The sequence below is a fragment of the Colobus angolensis genome, unplaced genomic scaffold (assembly GCF_000951035.1).
Source record: "Colobus angolensis palliatus isolate OR3802 unplaced genomic scaffold, Cang.pa_1.0 Scaffold41, whole genome shotgun sequence".
NCBI classification, from domain to species: domain Eukaryota; kingdom Metazoa; phylum Chordata; class Mammalia; order Primates; family Cercopithecidae; genus Colobus; species Colobus angolensis.
The window spans coordinates 5,791,399-5,813,602 of record NW_012117488.1 but is presented as its reverse complement, the minus strand read 5'-3'; the positions used below and the strand labels follow the sequence as shown (position 1 = coordinate 5,813,602).

At 36.5% G+C, this 22,204-nt stretch overlaps 1 protein-coding gene across 1 annotated transcript in view; it reads right to left on the bottom strand.

Moving 5' to 3' along the window:
* Window positions 1–1,779: 1,779 nt before the first annotated feature.
* Window positions 1,780–22,204, bottom strand: part of COL24A1 (collagen, type XXIV, alpha 1) — a 395,043-nt gene continuing 374,618 nt past the window's right edge. The window contains exons 56-60 of the mRNA XM_011956095.1: window positions 16,604–16,669; window positions 15,826–15,994; window positions 7,889–7,998; window positions 5,240–5,455; window positions 1,780–3,236 (exon numbers count right to left, since the gene is read on the bottom strand). Coding sequence (XP_011811485.1) covers window positions 3,090–3,236; window positions 5,240–5,455; window positions 7,889–7,998; window positions 15,826–15,994; window positions 16,604–16,669 — 708 coding nt within the window. The 3' untranslated portion in view covers window positions 1,780–3,089. The remainder of the gene's footprint in view (window positions 3,237–5,239; window positions 5,456–7,888; window positions 7,999–15,825; window positions 15,995–16,603; window positions 16,670–22,204) is intronic.

Sequence of the window (22,204 nt, the reverse complement as noted above, 5' to 3'; positions counted from 1 at the left end):
GCCCTACTGGGCATATCACCTTCCCAGCAAGTTAACATGTTTACCAAACAGAAAACTCTCTAAATCTCACTGTTCAAGAATTTTTAGAGCTCCATCTCCAGGGCCTGCCCTCCCCTCTTCCCAGGGGTCAGTAGGTGGGATTGAAAGTCTCAACCCTCTAATTACTTGGTCTTTCTGGGGACCAGCTCCATCCTGAGGCTCTTTAGGGGTCCCACTCTAAAAAAACCTTATTAACATAAACTCAGGTTATTGAAAAGGGTTCATTATAAATAACAAAAGACACTCCTTTCACTTAGACAATTCCAAGAGTCTTAGGAACCCTGTGCCAGGAATCAGAGATAATGCAAATACAGTTTTGCATTATACCACAGAATCGGTACCTCCTGGTGGTTTTGATTTGCATTTACCCAGCGACTATTGATTTGGGGCATTTTCTCCTCTCTCTCCTTTTTTTTTTTTTGAGACAGGGTCTCACTCTGTCACCCAGGCTAGAATGTAGTGGTGTGATCATGGCTCACCACAACTTCAACTTCCTGGGCTCAAGTGATGCTCCTGCTTCAGCCTCCTAAATAGCTAGGACTACAGATGTGTGCCACCATGCCTGGCTAATTTTTAGAAAATTTTTTTAGTAGAGATTATGTCTGTGTTTCCCAGGCTGGTCTTGAACTGCTGGACTCAAGCAATCCTCCCACCTCAACCTCCCAAAGTGTTGGGATTACAGGCATGAACCACTGTGCCCAGCCAGAATCTTTTTATTCACTGGCCACTTCTATATCTTTGGAGAAATGTTTATTCAAGTCCTTTGCCCATTCTTTTTTTTTTTTTTTTGAGACAGCGTCTCGCTCTGTCGCCCAGGCTGGAGTGCAGTGGCCGGATCTCAGCTCACTGCAACCTCCGCCTCCCGGGTTCACGCCATTCTCCTGCCTCAGCCTCCCGAGCAGCTGGGACTACAGGCGCCCGCCACCTCGCCCGGCTAGATTTTTTGTATTTTTTTAGTAGAGACGGGGTTTCACCGGGTTACCCAGGATGGTCTTGATCTCCTGACCTCGTGATCCGCCCGTCTCGGCCTCCCAAAGTGCTGGGATTACAGGCTTGAGCCACCGCGCCCGGCCTGCCCATTCTTTAAACTGGGTTGCTGCTGCTTCTACTGTTGAGTCACTGGAGTTCTTTATATACTCTGGATATTAATCCCTTATCATATATATGATTTGCAAATATTTTATCATATTCCTTGGGCTGCTTCTTCATTTTCTTCATAGTGTTCTTTGATGCACAGAGAATTTTTAATATTCAGAGAGTCCAATTTATCTATTTTTTTCTCTTATTGACTGTGCTTTTGGTGTCATTCCAAGAAATCATTGCCAAATCCAATGTCATGAAGGATTTTCTCCTACGTGTTCTTCTGAGAGTTTTATAGTTTTAGCTCTTTTGTTTAGATATTTGCTCCCATTTTCAGTTAGTTTTTGTATGTAATATAAGGTAAAGGTTCAACATCATTCTTTGGCATGTGGCTATCCAGTTTTCCCAGAACCATTTGTTGAAAAGACTGTCCTTTCTCCATTGAATGGTATTGCCACACTTGTTGAAAGTCATTTGATCATATATGTGAGAGTTTATTTTTGTCATAGAAATAGGTCCTATAATCCTTTTGCAGGTATGTAAAAGATATTTCTTAACAATATAGATATACATAACACAGAAAGGCTATGCCAGATGGGCTATTATAAATAATAAAAGCATATTGTAATGAAAGAGGAAAAACAAATACCACCCAAAATGATTTAAAGCACATTTTTATTATAGATAGGTTAAGTGTGGTTTGCTGTGGCTAAAGATATATTTATAATGGATGAACAAGCTTTTCTAGATACCAAGAGGTATAATATTTTTTCTTTCAATATTGAACTAACATTTCTGTGATAACAAGGAGACATTGAACTGGCTGAGCTTATTTTAAATGGGAAAAGACTTTTTTTTCCTGGATGTTGCTTTAAAGACTGGTAAATTAAATTTTTTTAAGTACTAACACTAGATTTAAGTACAGTGAAAGAAAATCAATGAATACTACAAAAACATATAATTTCTATAAAGCAGAAATACAAAGTTTTTATAATTTAAAACAGCAGCAATTTAAAAAAATTTGCTGAATTAAAACTTTACAAAATATATATACACAAAGTATCATTCCAGATGATCATGAACTTTAAAAACAGTATGGCACAACCCCCAATCTCTACCCCAAACCTACTACTAGATGTAGCTGGCCTATAATAATTTTTACAACAATTTAAAAAATAAAAACAAAGAAATCTCCCAATTCTTTTGTGTACAAGCACAGGTTACAATGTGCTGGCTTTGATTCCATATACACAAAGAGAATTTTAAAATAAAACAAGGATTTCACATAAATAGTTTTACGTGTTATTAAGTGTGTGACCAAACAATTTAAAATAAGTACTAACAACCAAAACATATCTTGATGTAACCAGTACATACACTTTTAAAGAGTGATAAAGATGAAAAAGGAAATAGTCTATGAAAGCCATAAGCACCTTGTTTTCGAAAGAGCACCAAGCAACACAAAGAGGCAACACGTAAGAGGTAGTGTATCACCGGCTAAGATGTATATGCCCATCAGGGACCTGAATACAGCTTAGTGTTTTGGAAAATAAGGCATATTAGACTGTGGCTTGTAATTTTTAGACAGAAGCAGTGCACATTTGGAAGCATTAGCCAGTATTGCTCCATAGTGCTTTGCATCTCCAGCTGTCTAATGGGTACTACGCACTCAGTCAAAAATAAAAGATACCCTGAAGAATTCCATATTTATACATTTTTAGTTCTAGGGAATTCTCTAAGAAAGCTGAGATCAATATAATTTTTAAAAGAATTAAATACTTTATCAATCATAGTCCTTTAAAAATGCCTTTTCTCCTTCTTAGGAGGAAGTCTGTTCTTCCTGAGATTCTTTAAGATTTAGCCAATGCTTTATTACATACATTTCATAATGACAGTATCTTTCTGTCTCATTTCTCCCTCTGCAGCAATTACCTGGCCAACAGCCTGAATTCGGAACTAATTCAGAGACTTTACAGAAAGCATACAGAACTGCTTTCAATGTAATACTTTCGTTCAGTTTTGAGATGAGGAAGTTTTTGTACTTCAGTCACTGGAAGTTGATTAGGTTCCTGGGTGTGAAAAAGAAATGTTGCCTTATGCCAGCTGCCATCTTGGATCTGTAAAATAAGAACAAAATGCTTTCATATGGATTTCATTAGCAGTTACTTTCAGTAGACAATGCCTTTCACAGATAATGTGAACTTGTTTTAAGGATTAGAGATAATGAATGGAAAGTGCCTAGAACAATGCTCAATAAATGATAAAATTACTACTATTAATTGAAAACCTGGGCTTATTCCTTTCTTTAGGATGGCATTGTGTGTTCTAATTTTTCACTTCCAGAGGCTAAGGCCAGGCTTCTGCTTCAACTCTCTGTGAATCATTGGACCAGATATGAATTAAAAGACTGCAATATTCCTAACACGAGTAATAACCATCTGTTCTGTATTTCTTTATTTGGGACTGATTCCTCAGGATGGATATTTTTCTTTGATAAAAGGGAACAAGCTATTTCAACCTCTGCATTTTAGGTAGAAAATAAACAGAATCACCTCAGTCAGAAATAATTAAAATTATAATTATGTGCAATCGTCTTTTAGGTTTCTTTTTTCTCCCCCATTCTGTAGCTCTCTATTTGTACAGTTTCCCTCTTTCTTCTCTTCCTTCCATGGCTTTCTGTTTCTCTTATTAGTATACACTCTTCTGTTTCTAATAAATTCTATGGAACAAAAACATATCATAAAATATCCGATGATTAAGATTCAACCAGACACAATACAGAAACACAATTGATGAGTTTTGTGGAGCTAATTCACTTATTCACAGAATTATTATGACACAAATTTTAAATTCTGAAGGAACTTTAGAGATTATTTAAGCTATAAATTTTGTTTTAAAGTTAAGGCGATTGAAGCTCATTGAAAATAAATTACTTGTCTAAAGTCATAAGCTTGGTATGATAACAAAGTATTGTTAAATTCACTCATTAAGTCTTTTTTTTTTGAGACGGAGTCTCGCTCTGTCGCCCAGGCTGGAGTGCGGTGGCACAATCTTGGCTCACTGCAGCCTCTGCCTCACAGGTTCAAGCAATTCTTGCGGCTCAGCCTCCTGAGTAGCTGGGATTATAGGCGTGTGCCACCATGCCTGGCTAATTTTTGTATTTTTAGTAAGGCTGGTCTCAAACTCCTGGCCTCAAGTGAACCACCCACCTCAGCCTCCCTAAGTGCTGGGATTACAGATGTGCCCCACAGTACCCAGCCCCATTATTTAATTTAATTTTTTTTTTTTTTTTTTTTTGAGACAGAGTCTTACTCTGTCGCCCAGGCTGGAATGCAGTGGTGCAATCTCGGCTCAATGCAACCTCTGCCTCCTGGGTTCAAGTGATTCTCCTGACTCAGTCTCCCAAGTAGCTGGGATCACAGGTACCTGCCACCATGCCCGGCTAATTTTTGTATTTTTACTAGAGATGGGGTTTCACCACGTTGGCTAGGCTGGTCTTGAATTCTTGACTTCAAGTGATCTGACTGCCTAGGCCTCCCAAAGTGCTAGGATTACAGGCATGAGCCACCACGCCTGGCTCCATTATTTAGTTTTAATGGAAAAAAAATAGACTACAATCAAATACTTACTGGTGGGGCCAGTCAATATGTAATTATACCCATATTTGGTATCAGGTACAGGGATTGACAGAATGAAATAAAACTTACTTGCCTCTATAACTTGCCTTTTATGCAATCACGGGACGTAGAATTACAGCAGTGAAAACACATGAAAATATTTATCCAAATACACTATCTATTTATCATTTATCTGTCTGTCTGTCTATCCATCTATCCAGGTATAATTATTTCACATAGGGAATAAAAATTAAATTTACATTTTAACACCTGTTTTGCATGTAAAAATCTAAGACCAATTGGTATGACACAAGTTGATAAGGTATGATATAAACAAATGATTGATTCTAAAAAATGCAGTTACAAGTCAGGCACATTAAAACTTACTACCCTTCTGTATCTGCAGTTTGTAATTAAAGTCTTACTCTAATTATCCTAATTTTATGGTTTTATCACTTTTAAGTTAGTTACACTGAACAATTCTAAAAGTGCCATTTCCTTACCTTGCAGTCATCTGAAAGCACTTTAGGTTCAAGTAGAGTATTTACTTTAAAAATCTGGCCATTCCATCCCTTGAAACCAGTAGGCAATCCTGGGCCACTTGTTTGTGTGCTTGTCCACCTTGGGGTGTTTAGACAGTGAATGGTGATGATATGGGTGGCTTCCGAACTCAATAAATGAAGGAAGTTCATCTGGACTTTCCCCACTCCAAACTCCAACTAATGTCATAGAAACAATATGCAGGTTATAACATGTGGCAATTGAGAAACTTAACAGTTCAGGAAAATCTGAGGAAAAGTCCTTCAAAGGCAGCCTCCAGAAAGCTCTTTTCCTTGGAACTGAAGTGCCAGTCAGTGGTGTGCTGGTAAATGTTTAACCACTGGTTCTTGGGGGAAAAGCCCTGATTTATAGTATTTCCTGACTCCTATGGTAGAAGCACTCCCAAGTGCTGGGATTACAGGCATGGCTGAATTCAGACTACCAAGGTGAGGTCACTGAACATGGCAATGGGAAGAAATGTTAACAATTGGCTTTCCTGAGCCTGTATGGACTGGTTCCAGTTCATATCATCAGGCTACTACATATAATATTAATAAAATAAAGATAATTTTCACACTATATAAAATGTAGTAATAATTTGCTTTTGGTTAATGCTTTAATACTTTTTTAAATAAAAATCTGAGATTCTGTCTCTGCCTTTGATATTTTTTTTTGTGAGACTTACCAAAGATGAGTTACAAGTTGTAACAATAATCTGGTTGAGTAATTTTAAGTTTGAGAGCCTTAAAGGACAAGGACAGAACCCTATTCTTTGTGTTGCCAGCCCCTAATGTAGTTTCATTCACACAGTGATCATTAATAAATATTTATTGAATGAATGAATGAAATGCATAAACAAGTGTTAACTAATACAATGAACAATATAGGACAGTATCTGAGTTAAGAGAACTGCATGTTCCACAGGCTTGAACAGAAAGGCAGATCTTCCTATAGCTCCAGACATTATTATTATTATTATTTTAGCATTATTCAAGCAGGGATATGGTCATAATGTAAGTGAACAGAAATGGTTCCTAACGAGGAATTTGTACTAATTTTCAAGCATAAAGTTAGAAAAATATCAGTTATGAGGTAATGTACAGAAAAAATAACAACAAAAAGAAAAACAGAAAACAACAAAACGAGAGGAAAAGCAAAAGAAGGGCATACACATGGAAAGATAATAAGGAACGTTAGAATTTAAGTTATTCAATTCCTTCATTTTACAGATCAGAGTCAGAAACTTGCAAAAAATATTTAAGCTTTCTGAGACTTAATTTCCTTGTCAGTAAATTGGGGTATAACACCAATCTGGCATGGTTGTTATGAGGATTAAAAATGACAAATGTAATTTACCTAGCATTGTGCCTGGCACAGAGCAGGCCCTCTGGTGGATCACAGTTTTATTCCTTAGGTTAATAGAGGAATAAAGACTAGAACCCCAGTCCCTGATTCCAACTCTACTGTTAGTCCTAGCACTTCTCTGGTCTTCCTTGGGTTGAGTTTATGAATCAAAGAAATGGGGGAAGTGATTCAGTCACGGAAAGAACTAGAGTGCCGCTTCCCCACTGCTCCTATTTCCTTTGCACAGTTCACACAGCCCCATCTTCTTTCCTTCTGGATAATCCTGGGCCAATTTCCACTGGAATGAGGATGATGATACGGATATTTTGGAAGTAGGACTATCATGCTGCTCTTTATTAGAGGTTCATGATTCCCTAGGAATGGAAGAATCTTTCCCTTTTCTATTTCAGGGGTGATAATGGTGAATGCCTATTAAGATAAATTGATGGAATGCCCTGGTTAATGAAGAGAGGTGTTTTAGGAGGAGAGGGCAGTTCAATAAGAAGCAGCTAAAGAGATTGAATTTTATCTGCTGTCTTTTTATGATGAACAAAACACACAATAGGCACATGTATCAGTTCTTTGTCAATGAGAAATTCTTGATCATAAGTCAAGCTGGTTTAATCAGAAAAATAAAGAAACATAGTTTTGGTTTCAATATATGTTATAGGTACAGCTAGGATTTAGGTTTTATAAATATTTGTTATAACTCCCAGTGTTACAATATATGTTAGTTTAACAAACTAACATGCATTCGTTCTAAACGTTTGATTTATAGAATTATTCATGAAAGAAGTTTTTAGTGGTATTCTGTGGATGTTTAAGAAAGGTTATTGTGTGCCTAATAACCACAAATATCAAGATTTTGTGGCAAAATTATCTTTTTTAATGATTATAATATAATTTTCAGCAAATCTTCAGGTAACTGATTACTGGTTACAAACACTACAGCTGTTTAAGAAATTTCTAATGTGTGTGTATGCATAAAAACATAGCATATGTTGTACAATTTTAAAAGGAATTTAAAAAACATGATCAGTAGAGTAAGCCAAACTAAGCCAAATCATAAAAAGACACAATCAAAATGTCAAGATTTACTGTGATTAACTAGTTTTTAAAAATAACATTTATTTCTCATACATAATAGAGAAAAATCTTTGCTTTCATTCTTAAAATTCATAATTATTTAAAGAGATAGAATTTTAAAAATAATTTTTCACTGATACTGTGCAATATAACAACATATGTTTTAAAATTCAGTAACATACCTTTGTTACAGAGACAGGAGGTAAGCATGTCTGGCCACCAGCACTGAAATTGCAGAAAACCTCAATGGCATCTGAAGGACAGCCGAGATTTGGGTCAATCCAGTATTTTCCTAATAATTTATAATAAAACATAAAGTTATTAAATGCTATAATCCTTGTAATTTTTTTTTTTTTTTTTTTGAGAGAGAGTCTCACTCTGTCACCCAGGCTGGAGTGCAGTAGTGTGATCTTGGCTCACTGTAACCTCTGCCTCCCGGGTTCAAGTGATTCTCATGCCTCAACCTCCTGAGTAGCTGGGATTACAGGAATGTGCCACTATGCCCAGCTAATTTTTGTATTTGCAGTGGAGATGGGGTTTCACCATGTTGGCCATGCTGGCCTTGAACTTCTGACCTCAAGTGATCTGCCCACTTCGACCTCCCAAAATGTTGGGATTACAGGCGTGAGCCACTGTGCCCGGCCACATCCTTATAAATTATCATGATACTTTAAATACATATTATCACAGTCTTATCTGTTAAAAACTTAGAAGATTATATATTTACATTTAGTGAATGAATGAATGCTGCAAGCATTATGTAAAGTTCATACTAAAAATGCTGCATTTTTCACATAACTATCAATTTGAGTGTTTCATAATTTTAATCAAAATGATAGAATTGCTGAATTGATTGCTTCACTCTACAGATAAGAAGATGTGTTCAGCAACTAAAAGTGAATTGCTTAAAGTTACATAGTTAATAGAAAAGTTGAACTTAATGAAGTATATTTGTATATTTCTGGTATCCATCATTACAGTGTTTTAGTATATGTGCTGCCGAAGCGAGCACGATTACAGTGTTTCAAATGAACATTTTGTTTTATAATAGAAACAACTTGGATCTTTTGAAGGAAAAATATATCTTTATGTATAATACTGATAAGTAAAATAAAAATAAGAAAACATTTTTGTTTTCATTAAAACACCATACAATTAAATGTTTATCATTTTTGTACTCTTTCAGATTTTCCCACTTTATCATTCAGTGGGAAAAACTGAAGTCCCTATAGCTAGTGAAATTCTACCAGTCTTTACTCCACTGAGTGCCCAAGAGAATAAAACTGGGCCTAAACTCAGACTACAGAAAATACTTAGATTGAAAAGCAATGGGCTAGCATCTTAATTCCAGATTAATAGACTGAGAATAGTAAAATAGCATCTTATTCCAAATACAAGGGACAGGAATTTTTGAATAAGGCAGCCCTGTTTTCCTGAATTAAAAGGCAAGAAAATTCAACAGTTTTTGTCAAATGCCATTTTTTCTACAGTAGGCAGAAGTCCTTGTTCATTTCACTTTTATTCCATAGCAAAGATTCCTCTAGCTCATCCTGAGCTTCCTCTAGCTTCCAAAACATCCTCAAATATTCTCCTCTCTACTATTCTACTAATCCCTCAAAATGCTTACTTGCTGAATTGGTAGCTCAAAGGGTAGAAATGGTCCTCAGCTGCAGCAGTGTTCAAACTTTAGTGTGCATCAAACCATTACTAAAACACGCATAGCTGGGCCCTACCCTTGACAGTTGCTGATTTATTAAGTCTAGCGTGGGGCTTAAGAATCTGCATGTCTAACAGCATCTAATTCTGGCCCAGGATCACATGTGGAGAACCAATGATATATTGAAATACAGAAGAAAGGGGTGAAGGAGGTCCACCATTCCTAGTCCCTTATCTTCAGAATTTTGAATATTTCATAAAGTTTGTAGAAACTACAGCTGAATTTTTCATCAGAAACTGATGAGGGCTTCCAGTTTTACCTAATGGAGTAAACATATATCTTCTTTCACCTTCTCTTGTCTTCCAAGAAATACTATCTGACTACTATATGAGCTAATAATAAAAAAGTTCTTTATAACAGGTTTTTCATCTAGCAAATTTTTATTGTTATATGGGATGAAATGCTTTGAATTCAGGTGTTATATTCTACAATGGTGAACTGATAAGGGCTCCATAATTTCTTTCAAGGTATGCTGAGTTAGAGATAAAGTCCTGCACCATGATATATGTTTTGTGAGCCTAAATGTTCTGACTCAAAACTAGCTCTTCCCTGAGGACACTGCTTCTCTTGTAGCCTCCACAGTGTTATGCCTGAAGGTGGGAAGGCATCTTTCTTGCTCTTCGTTGCTACTTCCAGACCATTCTTTCCACTTTCTCCCTGAAAACACTCCATACTGAAATTACTATAATCACATTCTATCACTCATTAGTCCCTCCTGGTGTAATCATTTACTATATTTCTTTGACAATTTTAGCCTATTATCACTTGCAGAAAATCTACTTATGACCTAATTCTTGGTGATTTTAAATCCATGTAGATGATGCTTTCAATATGTTGGCCTTCAGTTCCCTGAACTGTATCCTCCCCAACCCTCTTACTTTTCCACCAATGACCTTGTACCCTCCCCCTACCCTCGTACCTTACTTTAACCATTAACTTCCAAGGCCATATCCTATCCTAGCTTTTGTTATTACCAACAACTGCATCTCCTCCATAATTTCATTTCTCTTCTCTTTCCAGTTCACTCCCTCTGGTGTCCTAACTCCAATAATTCTTCACTTTCATGAGGACCTACTATCACTTTTTCATTGTCCCTGATGATCATATGTTCACTTCCCTTCTTACCCAGCTTAAAAATCCACAATCCTTTACTGTAGTAATGTCCTTATGAACTTCCTTAACACCCTTGCCCTGCCTCATTTCACTCTACTTGTCTCATAAATCCCCAATCCTACAGAAGTTTCTCCCTAACCTGTGCCTATACCTGCACAGAAAAAAAGCGGTAGGAGAAAAACACAACTGCTGTGATGGGCCTTCTTCAGATTCAAATGTGTCTGTAAAGTTGCTAGACGGTAATATGGTGTTTCCAGAGTTTATTCCCTCTATCACTAAGACAGTTAACTATCTTATACCTATTCATTCATTCTTATCCTTAACTCATAACCTTCCCATTTCAATGAGACAACTGAAGGAATCTGAAGAAAATTTATGTAACTTATATAAACTCCCACTATCATATCTATCCACATGTCTGTGCTTGTGCAAATATATTCTACCTTCTCTCTCTCTCTCTTTTTTTGAAATAGGAATTTCTCTCTCACTGTGTCGCCCAGGATGGAGTGCAGTGGCATGATCTTGGCTTACTGCAACCTCCACCCCCTGCAGGCTCAGGAGATCCTCCCACCTTAGCCTCCTGGGTAGCTGGGACCACAGGCACATTCCACCATGGCTGGCTAATTTTTCCATTTTTAGTAGAGATGAAGTTTCACCATGTTGGCCTGGCTGGTCTCAAACTTATTGAAAAAAAATGTTGGCCTCAAGTTATTCATCCACCTCGGTCTCCCAAAGTGTTGGGATTACAGGTGTGAGCCGTGGCACCTGGCCTGCCTTCTCTCTTATTATAGTGAATAAACTGTGTTCCTATAGAAGACTTATCTTAAAACAAATACGAGAATTTAGCTGTAATCTATTAATCCAGACATTACAGAAATCCACAAAAGTGTAAAACTGGTTCACCCTTCTCATTATTTTTTTTGTTTTGGGGAATATAGTTAAGTTTTAGAAAAATATATTAACATATAATGGGTTTGTTGATATTGTAAAGCAATTGACACATGAATAGTTTTTTGTTTTTTTTTTCTTGAGACAGAGTCTCACTCTGTCACTCAGGCTGGAGTGCAGTGGCACAATCTCCGCTCACTGCAAGCTCCGTCGCCTCCCAGGTTCACGCCATTCTCCTGCCTCAGCCTCCCAAGAAGCTGGGACTACAGGCGCCCGCCACCACACCTTGCTAACTTTTTTTGTATCTTTAGTAGAGACGGGGTTTCACTGTGTTCGCCAGGATGGTCTCGATCTCCTGACCTCGTGATCTGCCCACCTCAGCCTCCCAAAGTGCTGGGATTACAGGCGTGAGCCACTGCGCCCGGCCACATGAATAGTTTTAAAATTTGTTTTGGTTCCTACTATAGTAAATATCAAAAGTTGGCTGGGTGCAGTGGCTCCTGCCTGTAATCCCAACACTTTGGGAGGCTGAGGCGGGCAGATCATGGGAGACGAAGTCAGGGGTTTGAGACCAGTCTGGCCAACAAGGTGAAACCCTGTCTCTACTAAAAATACAAAAAAACAAAAACAAAAACAAAAACAAAAAAAAACAAAAAAGAAAAATTAGCTGGGTGTGGTGGCGGGCGCCTGTAATCCCAGCTATTTGGGAGGCTGAGGCAGGAGAATTGCTTGAAGCCGGAAGGCAGAGGTTGCAGTGAGTTGAGATCAAGCCACTGCACTCCAGCCTAGGCACTGGGGTGAAACTCTGTCTCAAAAAAAAAAAAAAAAAAAAAAAGAAAGAAGCCTTATCTTGTTCATGATAGTTTCAGATTTAAATTCTACTTCTTTTCTTCTCTCTTTTGAGTCTGCTTTTGTTGTCTGCTGTTTCTACTAGTTCTCATTCATGGTGTTTTGTCAACTTGTGTGTTTGGTTGTCGTTGATTGTGTGCTGGACACTGCATTTTTGAAATTACTTGTGGAAATAATTTGAGTCCTAGGATAATGTTATCTTTTATAGAAGATTTTTGTTTGCTTCTGACAGGTATGTGGAGGTTCCAGCAGTTTGGAACCATTTTAATACCAGTTCAAAGTTCGGGATTTTCTGAGCTATCCAGATGATGTGAAGCAAAGCTACAGTCTGTATGAATGTTTGTTTTCTTCCAGTTTATCCTTACTACTAGAGTGCAGGCCTTTGAAAGCCTAAGTCCTCACCTTTGGTGGGCCACAGATTCTAACTTTTGACCTCTACCTCCTGAAGCCACCAAGCTTCTCAACATACTGGGGGCGAAAGTAGCTCTAAATGTTGGGTTCACTTTCTGCTGTCTCCTTTAAAGTCTCAGCTTGAAAGTTCATTGCTGTTTGTTATTTATTTTATGCTTCTAACTTAAAAAATTAATTTAGCCAGGTAATATGAATTACCTGTTTCATTACTGGGAATGAAAAGTTCCTAGCATTATCCTTTTCTCTTAAAATCTGATAAGGTTTTAACTACTACCATTCCTCTAAACTGCTCTTGATGAAGCTTTTCAATGATGTCTGCATTGCTAAATTCAGTAGTCTTTCTCAGTCTTTGCTTTACTTAACATTGACTCAGTTAATCCCTTCCCTCCTCCTCTGGCAAACATTTTCTTTGCTTGATTTTCAGGGCACCACATTAATCTAGTTTTCCTCTTATCTCAGTGATAGCTGCTCCTTTGTTTTCTTTGCTAGTTTGCCCTCACCTTTCTGATCTTTAAACATTAGAGAGCGCTAGGATCTAGTTTTTAGACATCATTTCTTTTTTTCCTTTTTTTTTTTTTTTTGAGACAGATTCTCACTCTGTGGCCTGGCTGGAGGGTAGTCGTGTAATCTCAGTTCACTGCAACCTTGGCATCCGGGTCAAGTGATTCTCCTGCCTCAGCCTCCTGAGTAGCTGGGACTACAGGTACGTGCTACCACACCCAGTGAATTTTTCTGTAGTTTTAGTAGAAACATGGTTTCACTGTGTTAGACAGGATGGTCTCAATCTCTTGACCTCGTGATCTGCCCACCTCGGCCTCCCAAAATGCTGGGATTACAGGCATGAGCCACTACGCCCGGCCTAGACCTCATTTCTTCCTTTACTTACTATCTAGGTAGTCTTAAGCAGTTTCAAGGCATTAAATACCAATTAAATGCAAATTATTTCACAATTTTTATCCCTACTTAGACCTCCCTCTTGACCTTCAACTTGAGTACTCAACTACCTACTTGACATTCTTACTTGAATGTCTAAGAGACATCTCAAAGTAAATATACCCAAAATTTTACTCCTGATCTTTTCTCCAAAATTGCATCTCCTGTTAACAACATCCCACCCTTCTATGGTAAAAACAAACAAACAAAAAAACACCTTAGAGTCATCCTTTACCATTCTATTTCTCTCATAGCCCATGTCCAATCTATCAACAAAAACTGCTGGCTCTACCTTAACCCATTTATTCCTGAGGCTGTCATTTTTTTGAATTTTTGCAATCAGACCTTGGTGATGACCTTAAGCAGTAGGATATAAATAACTCCCACATGCTTAGCATTCCAATAATGGAATGCTATTCCACTGTTAGCCAGGATGCTAACAATGATTTTTGTTGAAATAAAGCATATTGAAAAATCTAACCATTTTTTACCACTCCCTTGGCAACCAACTTTAGTCCAACCAACCATTATCTCTTCTGGATTATGTCAATATCCTTCTCAATGGTTTCTCTACCTCTATCCCTGTCTTCCTCACTATATTTGCAACATATTAGCTAGAGTAATATTTAAAAAATCTTAGCCAAATTATGTCACTTCTTTGCTCAGCAATTTCCAGTGGCTTCCCATCTTATTAAGAGTACAAGCCAGAGACTTCTGAGTACTCTAGAGGGTCCTGTATAATCTGACTTTTTGATATCTTTCTAATTTAATTTCCTAACATTCTCCCGCATATGCACTCTCTTCCATTCATACTGGCTTTCTTGCTAATTCTAAAACGTGCTAGGTATACTCAAAGACTCAGGGCTTTTGCATTTATTCTTTGTGCCTGGAAAGCTCTTTCTCTAGATTTCTTGTGGCTTGCTCTCTTACCTCCTTCTGATATCACCCAAATGTCACATTCTCATAGATGCCTTATCTGATCATTCTATTTAAAAATTATATCTTGTGCTCCACTTCCTATCAAGTCCCCCTTCCCTGCTGTTTTGTTTTTCCTTATAGCATTTATCATATTCTAGTGATGAAAGTATTTGGGGGCATAAAGATATTTTGAATACTGCACAATCCACACCATTTAGTTATTTCTCTTATGAGGAAGGTAGATTTTGAATTATATTTCATACTAATTTTGCACATCTTACAATGTCTTTGTTCCTTTCAATTCTACAGAATTACATTTTTATGCCCTCAAATATGGGAAAGAATCAAGCTGAGAATTATTATAGGCAGCTACAATTGTAAGTATTATTTTAGTTTTTGTATTAATCTAGGGCAGAAAATATCTTTAGAAGTTAAGTGTTTTATTAATATAAACAAAATGACTGTTTTCATTGAAGTTCTAGAACAGAAGCAGATGTTTTCGACATGTGTGTATGTGTGCATTTGTGTATGTGTGAGTGCATGTATGTGAGACGTGTATGTATAAACAAAATTAAAATGACCACAGAATAACATAACATAGCTTTTTCAAATCAGCATTTTTCACATCAGCATTTTTCAAATCATAATTTTTTTTTTCAAAAATGTCATTGTGTTAAAACTAGAGTTTGTAGCAGACAGGGATTCCCCTGTTTAACTGATGACTCACTCCTCTTGATTTAAAACCTTGTCTTGATTGTTCCAATCTAAGTTCATTTTTGTATCTCTGGCTAATGAAATTGGGGCATCTGTGTTGAGATGAGAAACTTCCAAGAATGACAAACCACTCCCATCTTCATGGGCATCAATTCTAGAATGGGACCTTTAAATTCCATTTTGTATTTAAAAACAAAACTAGACTTTTAGGGAGTATGGTGAAGGAGATTCTCTAATATATCTATTTATGTTGTTAACTTTGGTAGTCCTGACTTATCAAGTTCTGATGGGTGCTACTATCTGTTAATGCAAAGGTCAGGCCTATCTATCTTAATTTTTAATATGAATATGCTGTATTCCAAGTACAAAATGTAAGCAAATGATATAGCAAGGGGTGGATGACATTAGAAGCATGTCTCCCTCATAAAGTATTTTATTCTTGATGACATTAAAATGGCTTCTGCCAGAGTTTTATCAAACTAACTATGATTTGGAGTGAACACATTACAAATCTCAAACACACTGAACTGATGAAATAAAATTTGACATCAGAGTTCGAGGTAACCAAGAACTTACCATCTGATACTTTTTGTTCACAGTTAAGTAAATCTTTGCAGATTCGTGCTGGGTTATCTCGTGTGCCAAGAGGATTCTTGATGCTGTGCAATAAATTGCTAAGGTAGTTCAGGGTTTTGAATATCTCTTCACTGTGGTCAATTAAAGTCACTTCAGTATTCTGGTAGCTCTGCCAAGTCATCATAAGAATTATGTAAGCAAAAAACTCCTGAGGACCAACATGGGCCAAGGCAGGAGAAGAATGTGTTTCCGTTATGTATAATAAGTTGGGAGTAGAATGTAAAGAACAGTTTATATTTAAGCATAGGCATATGTGTATGTTTTATTAATCTTAATCTTTTAAAGGAGTTAAATTCACATTTGCAAGTTTAGTTTTCAAGCTAACATAAGAATTGCTATGTCTACTGTATTGTTTTTTAAATTACACATTGAATGATTAGAGTTTAAATAAAATAAATGAGTAGTGATAATATATATATCTCATTTTAAGAAACATGGCTAACTTCATTTAACTACTTTCTTGGCTAGTACCAAATTACTTACAAATAACAGTATTACATTTTTGATTTAAATGTTTTCCTTAGAAAACATCCTGAGCATATATTTCTGCTTAACTATACCAAAATCACTTACTTCGTTCTTGAAAATGGTTTCACATTTTCAATCTGTTTTAAATACAATCTTTGAGAAAATGTCACATTTTGGCCTCTAAAAAACTTCTCTGTTTAATTGGTATATTGAGAGACAGTGCCAATATAAATAAAACCAGATATGTTACCTCCATCTGTAGGGCAGTATTTGATTCAATCAAGGCTTGAATAGCAGCATTGATATCCATTTGCTTCTGTGTAAAACAAAACCATTTGAGATTAGCAATAAGATCAACACTGAGTGCTCCAAAGTAAAGGCTGCAAATTCTGAAAGCACTGCTGTAAAGTATACCAGACTTATTATCTGAAGGGGTTCTGTAACTCTTATAGTTAGACAGATTTTGCAAATATTGCCTGGCTATCTGAAAGGACAATATGCCACCTTCATCCAAATCTAAAGGTCTCCTAATTAAAGGAGGACCAGCGTCTAGAGTCCTCAAATGAAAAACTATTTGTTTCTGTTGCCTGAAAACACACACACAAAGTTCCTCAAATGGAAGAGAATAAAATATGATCCTCTCAGTTAATAAATTGTAAAGTGAAGAATAAATAACTGTAGTAATTTTTAACAGTTACATTCTTGGAAGGAATAGAATAAAATACTACTGTCCTGAGGTAGTCACCACATTAATTTCATCTGATACTTCTGCGGTTTTAAAAACAATTTCTGAAGTTGGAAAATGTACCATGAGTCCCAAAAGAAATAATACAGAATGAAATCAATCTCCTCTTGCATTTAATAAAATATATTTTTAGAAAAAGACTGAGCATAATCATTAGTAAAAGTCTTTTTTTGTAATTATTTTTTAAAAATTGTCTTAGAACAATGAAGCATGATTCTGGGAAACAGCATCTGTGTAAGTGAAACAAGCAATTTAATTTCTTTCAGAGTCATTGTACTGTGAAGACATCTTTTTACTTGAAGGCTTATATAATAGAAACTGTTTTCAACAGATCTCTCATAGCTCATGGTTGGTAGTTTGAAAAACTATTTAAAATGATGGAATAATCAGTAAAATATGCTCTCCTTTGCTTCAGCATGTGTTTTTCATATTGGAAAATAATTGACTCATTCTGCATATATATATTGCCAAACACTCTGATACACATTGAGGATAAAACGGTAAACAAAAATGAAACTTGCCCTTATGGAACTTAAATTTAGAGAGGAGATAGGCAATAATTAAATCATCTCAAAAATCATAATTACTAATTGAGATACACACTATGAAAGAAAAGTGCACAAAACTATGAGAGAAATTAGAGAAACTGATCAAATCTGGAAAATGTAAGAGGTTGGAATAGGTCAGGAAAGGCTTCCCTGAGGGAGTAAAACTTGAACTGATACCCAAAGAATAAATAAGAATTGTTAGGAGAAGGAGTAGGAGAGCTTTCCAGGCAGAAGCAAAGGCCATGAGACAAAAGGAGCATGGACTATTCAAGTAGCAAAGAGGGTAAACCTAAAACATTCTCCACAGATTAAATAATTATGACCATACTGCTTATGTGAATGAGCAGATTTTGGATATGGGTCACACAAAAATATTGACACTAAATATGGGAAACTGAATTAAGTGCTGAACCAAAGCCACCTTTATGTTGTTCACTTGGTCCCCTGTTGGTGATTAAGAGTTTTAATTAGAAAATCTAGCATAGTGGTTCTCAAACTCTTCAGAATCAGAATCCTTTTGCACTTTTAATAAAGAATTCCTTTATTATTAGAGGCCTTACAAATTTTTTGTTTTTGTTTATGTGAATGATAACTTTGGAGTCTTACTCTGTTACCCAGGCTGAAGTACAGTGGCACGATCTCGGCTCACTGCAACCTCTGCTTCCCGGATTCAAGTGATTCTCCTGCCTCTCAGCCTCCCAAGTAGCTGTGACTACAGGCGTGTACCAACACATCCAGCTATTTTGTATTTTTGGTAGACGTGGAGTTTCACCATGTTGGCCAGGTTGGTCTTGAATTCCTGATCTCAGGTGATCCACCCGCCTTGGCCTCCTGAAGTGCTGGGATTACAGGTATGAGCCACCTTGCCCAGCCAACTTTTGATATTTACTGTAGTAGAAACCAAAACAAATTTTAAAACTATTCATGTGTCAATTGCTTTAAAATATCAACAAACCCATTATATGTCAATATCAATATTTTTATAAAAGTTAACTATATTTGCCAAAACAAAAAAATTAATGAGAAGGGTGACCCAGTTTTACACTTTTGTGCATTTCTGTAATGTCTGGATTAATAGATTGCAGCTAAATTCTCATATTTGTTTTTGTATTCAATTGGTTGTGAAGAAAATCTAGCCTCATAGAGATATGTAGTAGGAAAAAAGAAAAGTATTTAAGTTGTCTTTTTCAAATAATTATGGATTTTCTTCTATCATATTATGCCTTAACTTATTATACCAAAACTTGATAAGTGGTAGTTTCTTGAAGGTTACTGGGAAAACTGAACCCACCTCAATGAACGTTTTGTACTTTTATACTAAAATCTATTGGTCTATTTTATACTTTCATAGATCTTTTGCCTATACATGATTTTATTAACATATTAATTATTCTGAAAATACTGATTTATGGAATTATGTAGGTCTTCCAAACACTGATATAGCTCATTACTTAATGTCAGAAATTACATTTGTTAACATCATCAGGAAAACATAATGTAACTTATCAGGAAAACATAAGTACTGGGAATCTGTTAAATTCTCAGTGATAAATACGTTTTCCCTAATTCTTATTTTTGCTTGAGAGCTTGAAATTTATCATTGGCATCAAATTCTGTCAGTTGTTTTCCTTGAAATGACAGGCTAACTTCATTCCTTTTCAAGAAAATATCTGTAAACTACTTATGTCTTAATAACACTGGTAGTCTGTCAATAAAAAATGGTACTCTATGATAAAACTGGCTAGTTGAATTTGCAACTCAAATAGCTGTACAGTGCTTTCAAAGCAATCACTACAGTGTGCACTATATGTACTTTATATGTTCTTCCATTTCATCATACAAAATATCAAAAAGATATTTAAAGAAGATAAGAGATCTAGGAGACAGCAAAACCGGTGGAATAATAACCTTCCAGAATTCTCTCTTAGCAAGTTAAAAAATGAAATGAAACCATGTCTTTAGAACTAAAGGACAGGGCCGGGCGCGGTGGCTCAAGCCTGTAATCTCAGCACTTTGGGAGGTCGAGACGGGTGGATCACGAGGTCAGGAGATCGAGACCATCCTGGCTAACACGGTGAAACCCCGTCTCTACTAAAAAATACAAAAAACTAGCCGGGCGAGGTGGCAGGCGCCTGTAGTCCCAGCTACTCGGGAGGCTGAGGCAGGAGAATGGCGTGAACCCGGGAGGCGGAGTTTGCAGTGAGCTGAGATCTGGCCACAGCACTCCAGCCTGGCGACAGAGCGAGACTCCGTCTCAAAAAAAAAAAAAAAAAAAAAAAAGGACAGTATGAGAAAGATGTCTTACTAAGTAGAGAATATAATAAAAGCACATAAACTATAGAAAAAAGAATCAAATAGAAATTCTGAAGTTAAAAAGTACAATAGCTGAAATAAAAATTTACTAGATAGGCTCTACAGTAGATTTCCACAGGCAGAAGTAAGCACCAGTTAACTTGAAGACCGATTTATTGAGATTATCCTGTCTGAGGAGTGGAAAAAAATAATGAAGAGAAATGAACAGAGACTTAAGAGATCTGTAGGACACTGTCAAGCTTACCAACATATGCATGATGAGAGTCTCAGAAGGGAAGGAGAGAGAAACGGGGGCACAAAGAATATGTAAAGAGATAATGGCTGAAAACATCACAAATCTGATGCAAAAATCTTAACCTACACATCCAAGAAGCTCTACAAACTTTCCCAGATATATCACAATCAAATTATCCAATTCTATAGACAAAGAGAGAATTCTGAAAGCAGAGAGAAGGCTCGTCATGTCCAAGAGATCTTCAAGTAGATTAACAGCTAATTTCCCATAAAAAACCATAAAAGTGAGCAGGCAGTAGGATAATATATTCAGAGTGCTAAAAGAAAAGATTGTCAGCCAATAATTCTATTTCCAGTAAAACTGTCCTTTAAAAATGAAGGAAATATTAATATATTCCCAGTTAAGTAGAAACTAAGACAATTTATCACTAACATACCTTCCCTAGAAAAACATTATAGGGAGTCATTCAGGCCTAAAGTAAAGGATACTAGGCAGAAACTTGAATCCACCTGAAGAAATAAAGAGCAGTAGTAAAAGTTACAATACAGTAAATATAACATATAGTATAGACCACAAGTAGCCAAAAGTAATTTCGAAAAAGAAGTTAGAGGCATCACGTTTCCTGATTTCAAAACTTACTATAAAGCTGCTGTAATCGAAACAGTTGGTACTGTCATAAAGACAGACATAAAGACCAATGAAACAGAATAGAGAGTCCAGAAATAAACCTTCTCATTTATGATCAAATTATTTTCAACAAGAGTGCTAAGACCATTCAATGAGGAAAGAACAGTCTTTTCAACAAACAGTGATGGAAAAATGGAATATCCACATGGGATAGAATGAAGTTAGACCCTTAACTTACATCAAGTACAAAACAACTTAACATCATGAGTTATATCATGAACTCAAAATGAATCAAAGGCTCGAACATAAGAGCTAAAACTAAAAAATTATTACAAGTAAATAGGAAAAGCCTGATAACATTTAATTTTGCAGTGATTTCTTGGAAAGATACCAGGAGCGCAGTCAACAAGAGAAGAAAGTAGATAAATTAGACTATATATATATAAAAAAATCTTCTGTGCATCAAAGGACACTATACAGAGAGTGAAAAGGCAACTCAAGGGATGGGAAAAAATAACTGCAAATTGTCTTTCTGGTAAAGGATTAATATCTAGAATATTTAAAGAGCTTCTACAACTTACTAACAACGAAAAAAAAAAAAAAGCAACCCAATTCAAAAAATGGGCAAAGAACTGAACAGATAGTTCTCTAAAGAAGAGGCTGGGCACGGTGGCTCACGCCTGTAATCCCAGTACTTTGGGAGGCCAAGGTGGGCAGATCACTTGAGGTCAGCAGTTCAAGACCAGCCTGGCCAACATGGTGAAACCCCAGCTCTACGAAAAATACAAAATTAGCCAGGCGTGGTGGAGGGCACCTGTAATCCCAGTTACTCAGGAGGCTGAGGCAGAAGAATCACTTGAACCTGGGAGGCGGAGGTTGCAGTGAGCCGAGATCGCACCACTGCACTCCAGCTTGGGCAACACAGAGAGTCTGTCTCAAAAAAAAATAAAAAAAATACAAATGTCTAATAAACACATGAAAATGTGCTCAACACCACAAATCATTAGGAAAATGCATGTGAAAACCACAATGAGATACTGCTTCACAACCATTAGGATGGCTGTTATAGAAAAAATAAACCAGAAAATAACAAGCGTTGGTGAGGATGTAGAGAAACTGGAAACTTGTGCACTGCTGGTGGTAATATAAAGTGTGTGGCAGTTACGGAAAACAGTATGGCAGTTTCTCAAAAATTAAACATAGAATTACTACATGATACAACAGTTTTATTTCTAGGTATATACCCAAATTAATTGAAAGTGAAGGAGCAAGATGGCCGAATAGGAACAGCTCCAGTCTCCAACTCCCAGCACGAGCGACACAGAAGACCGGTGGTTTCTGCATTTTCAGCTGAGGTACTGGGGTCATCTCACTAGGGAGTGC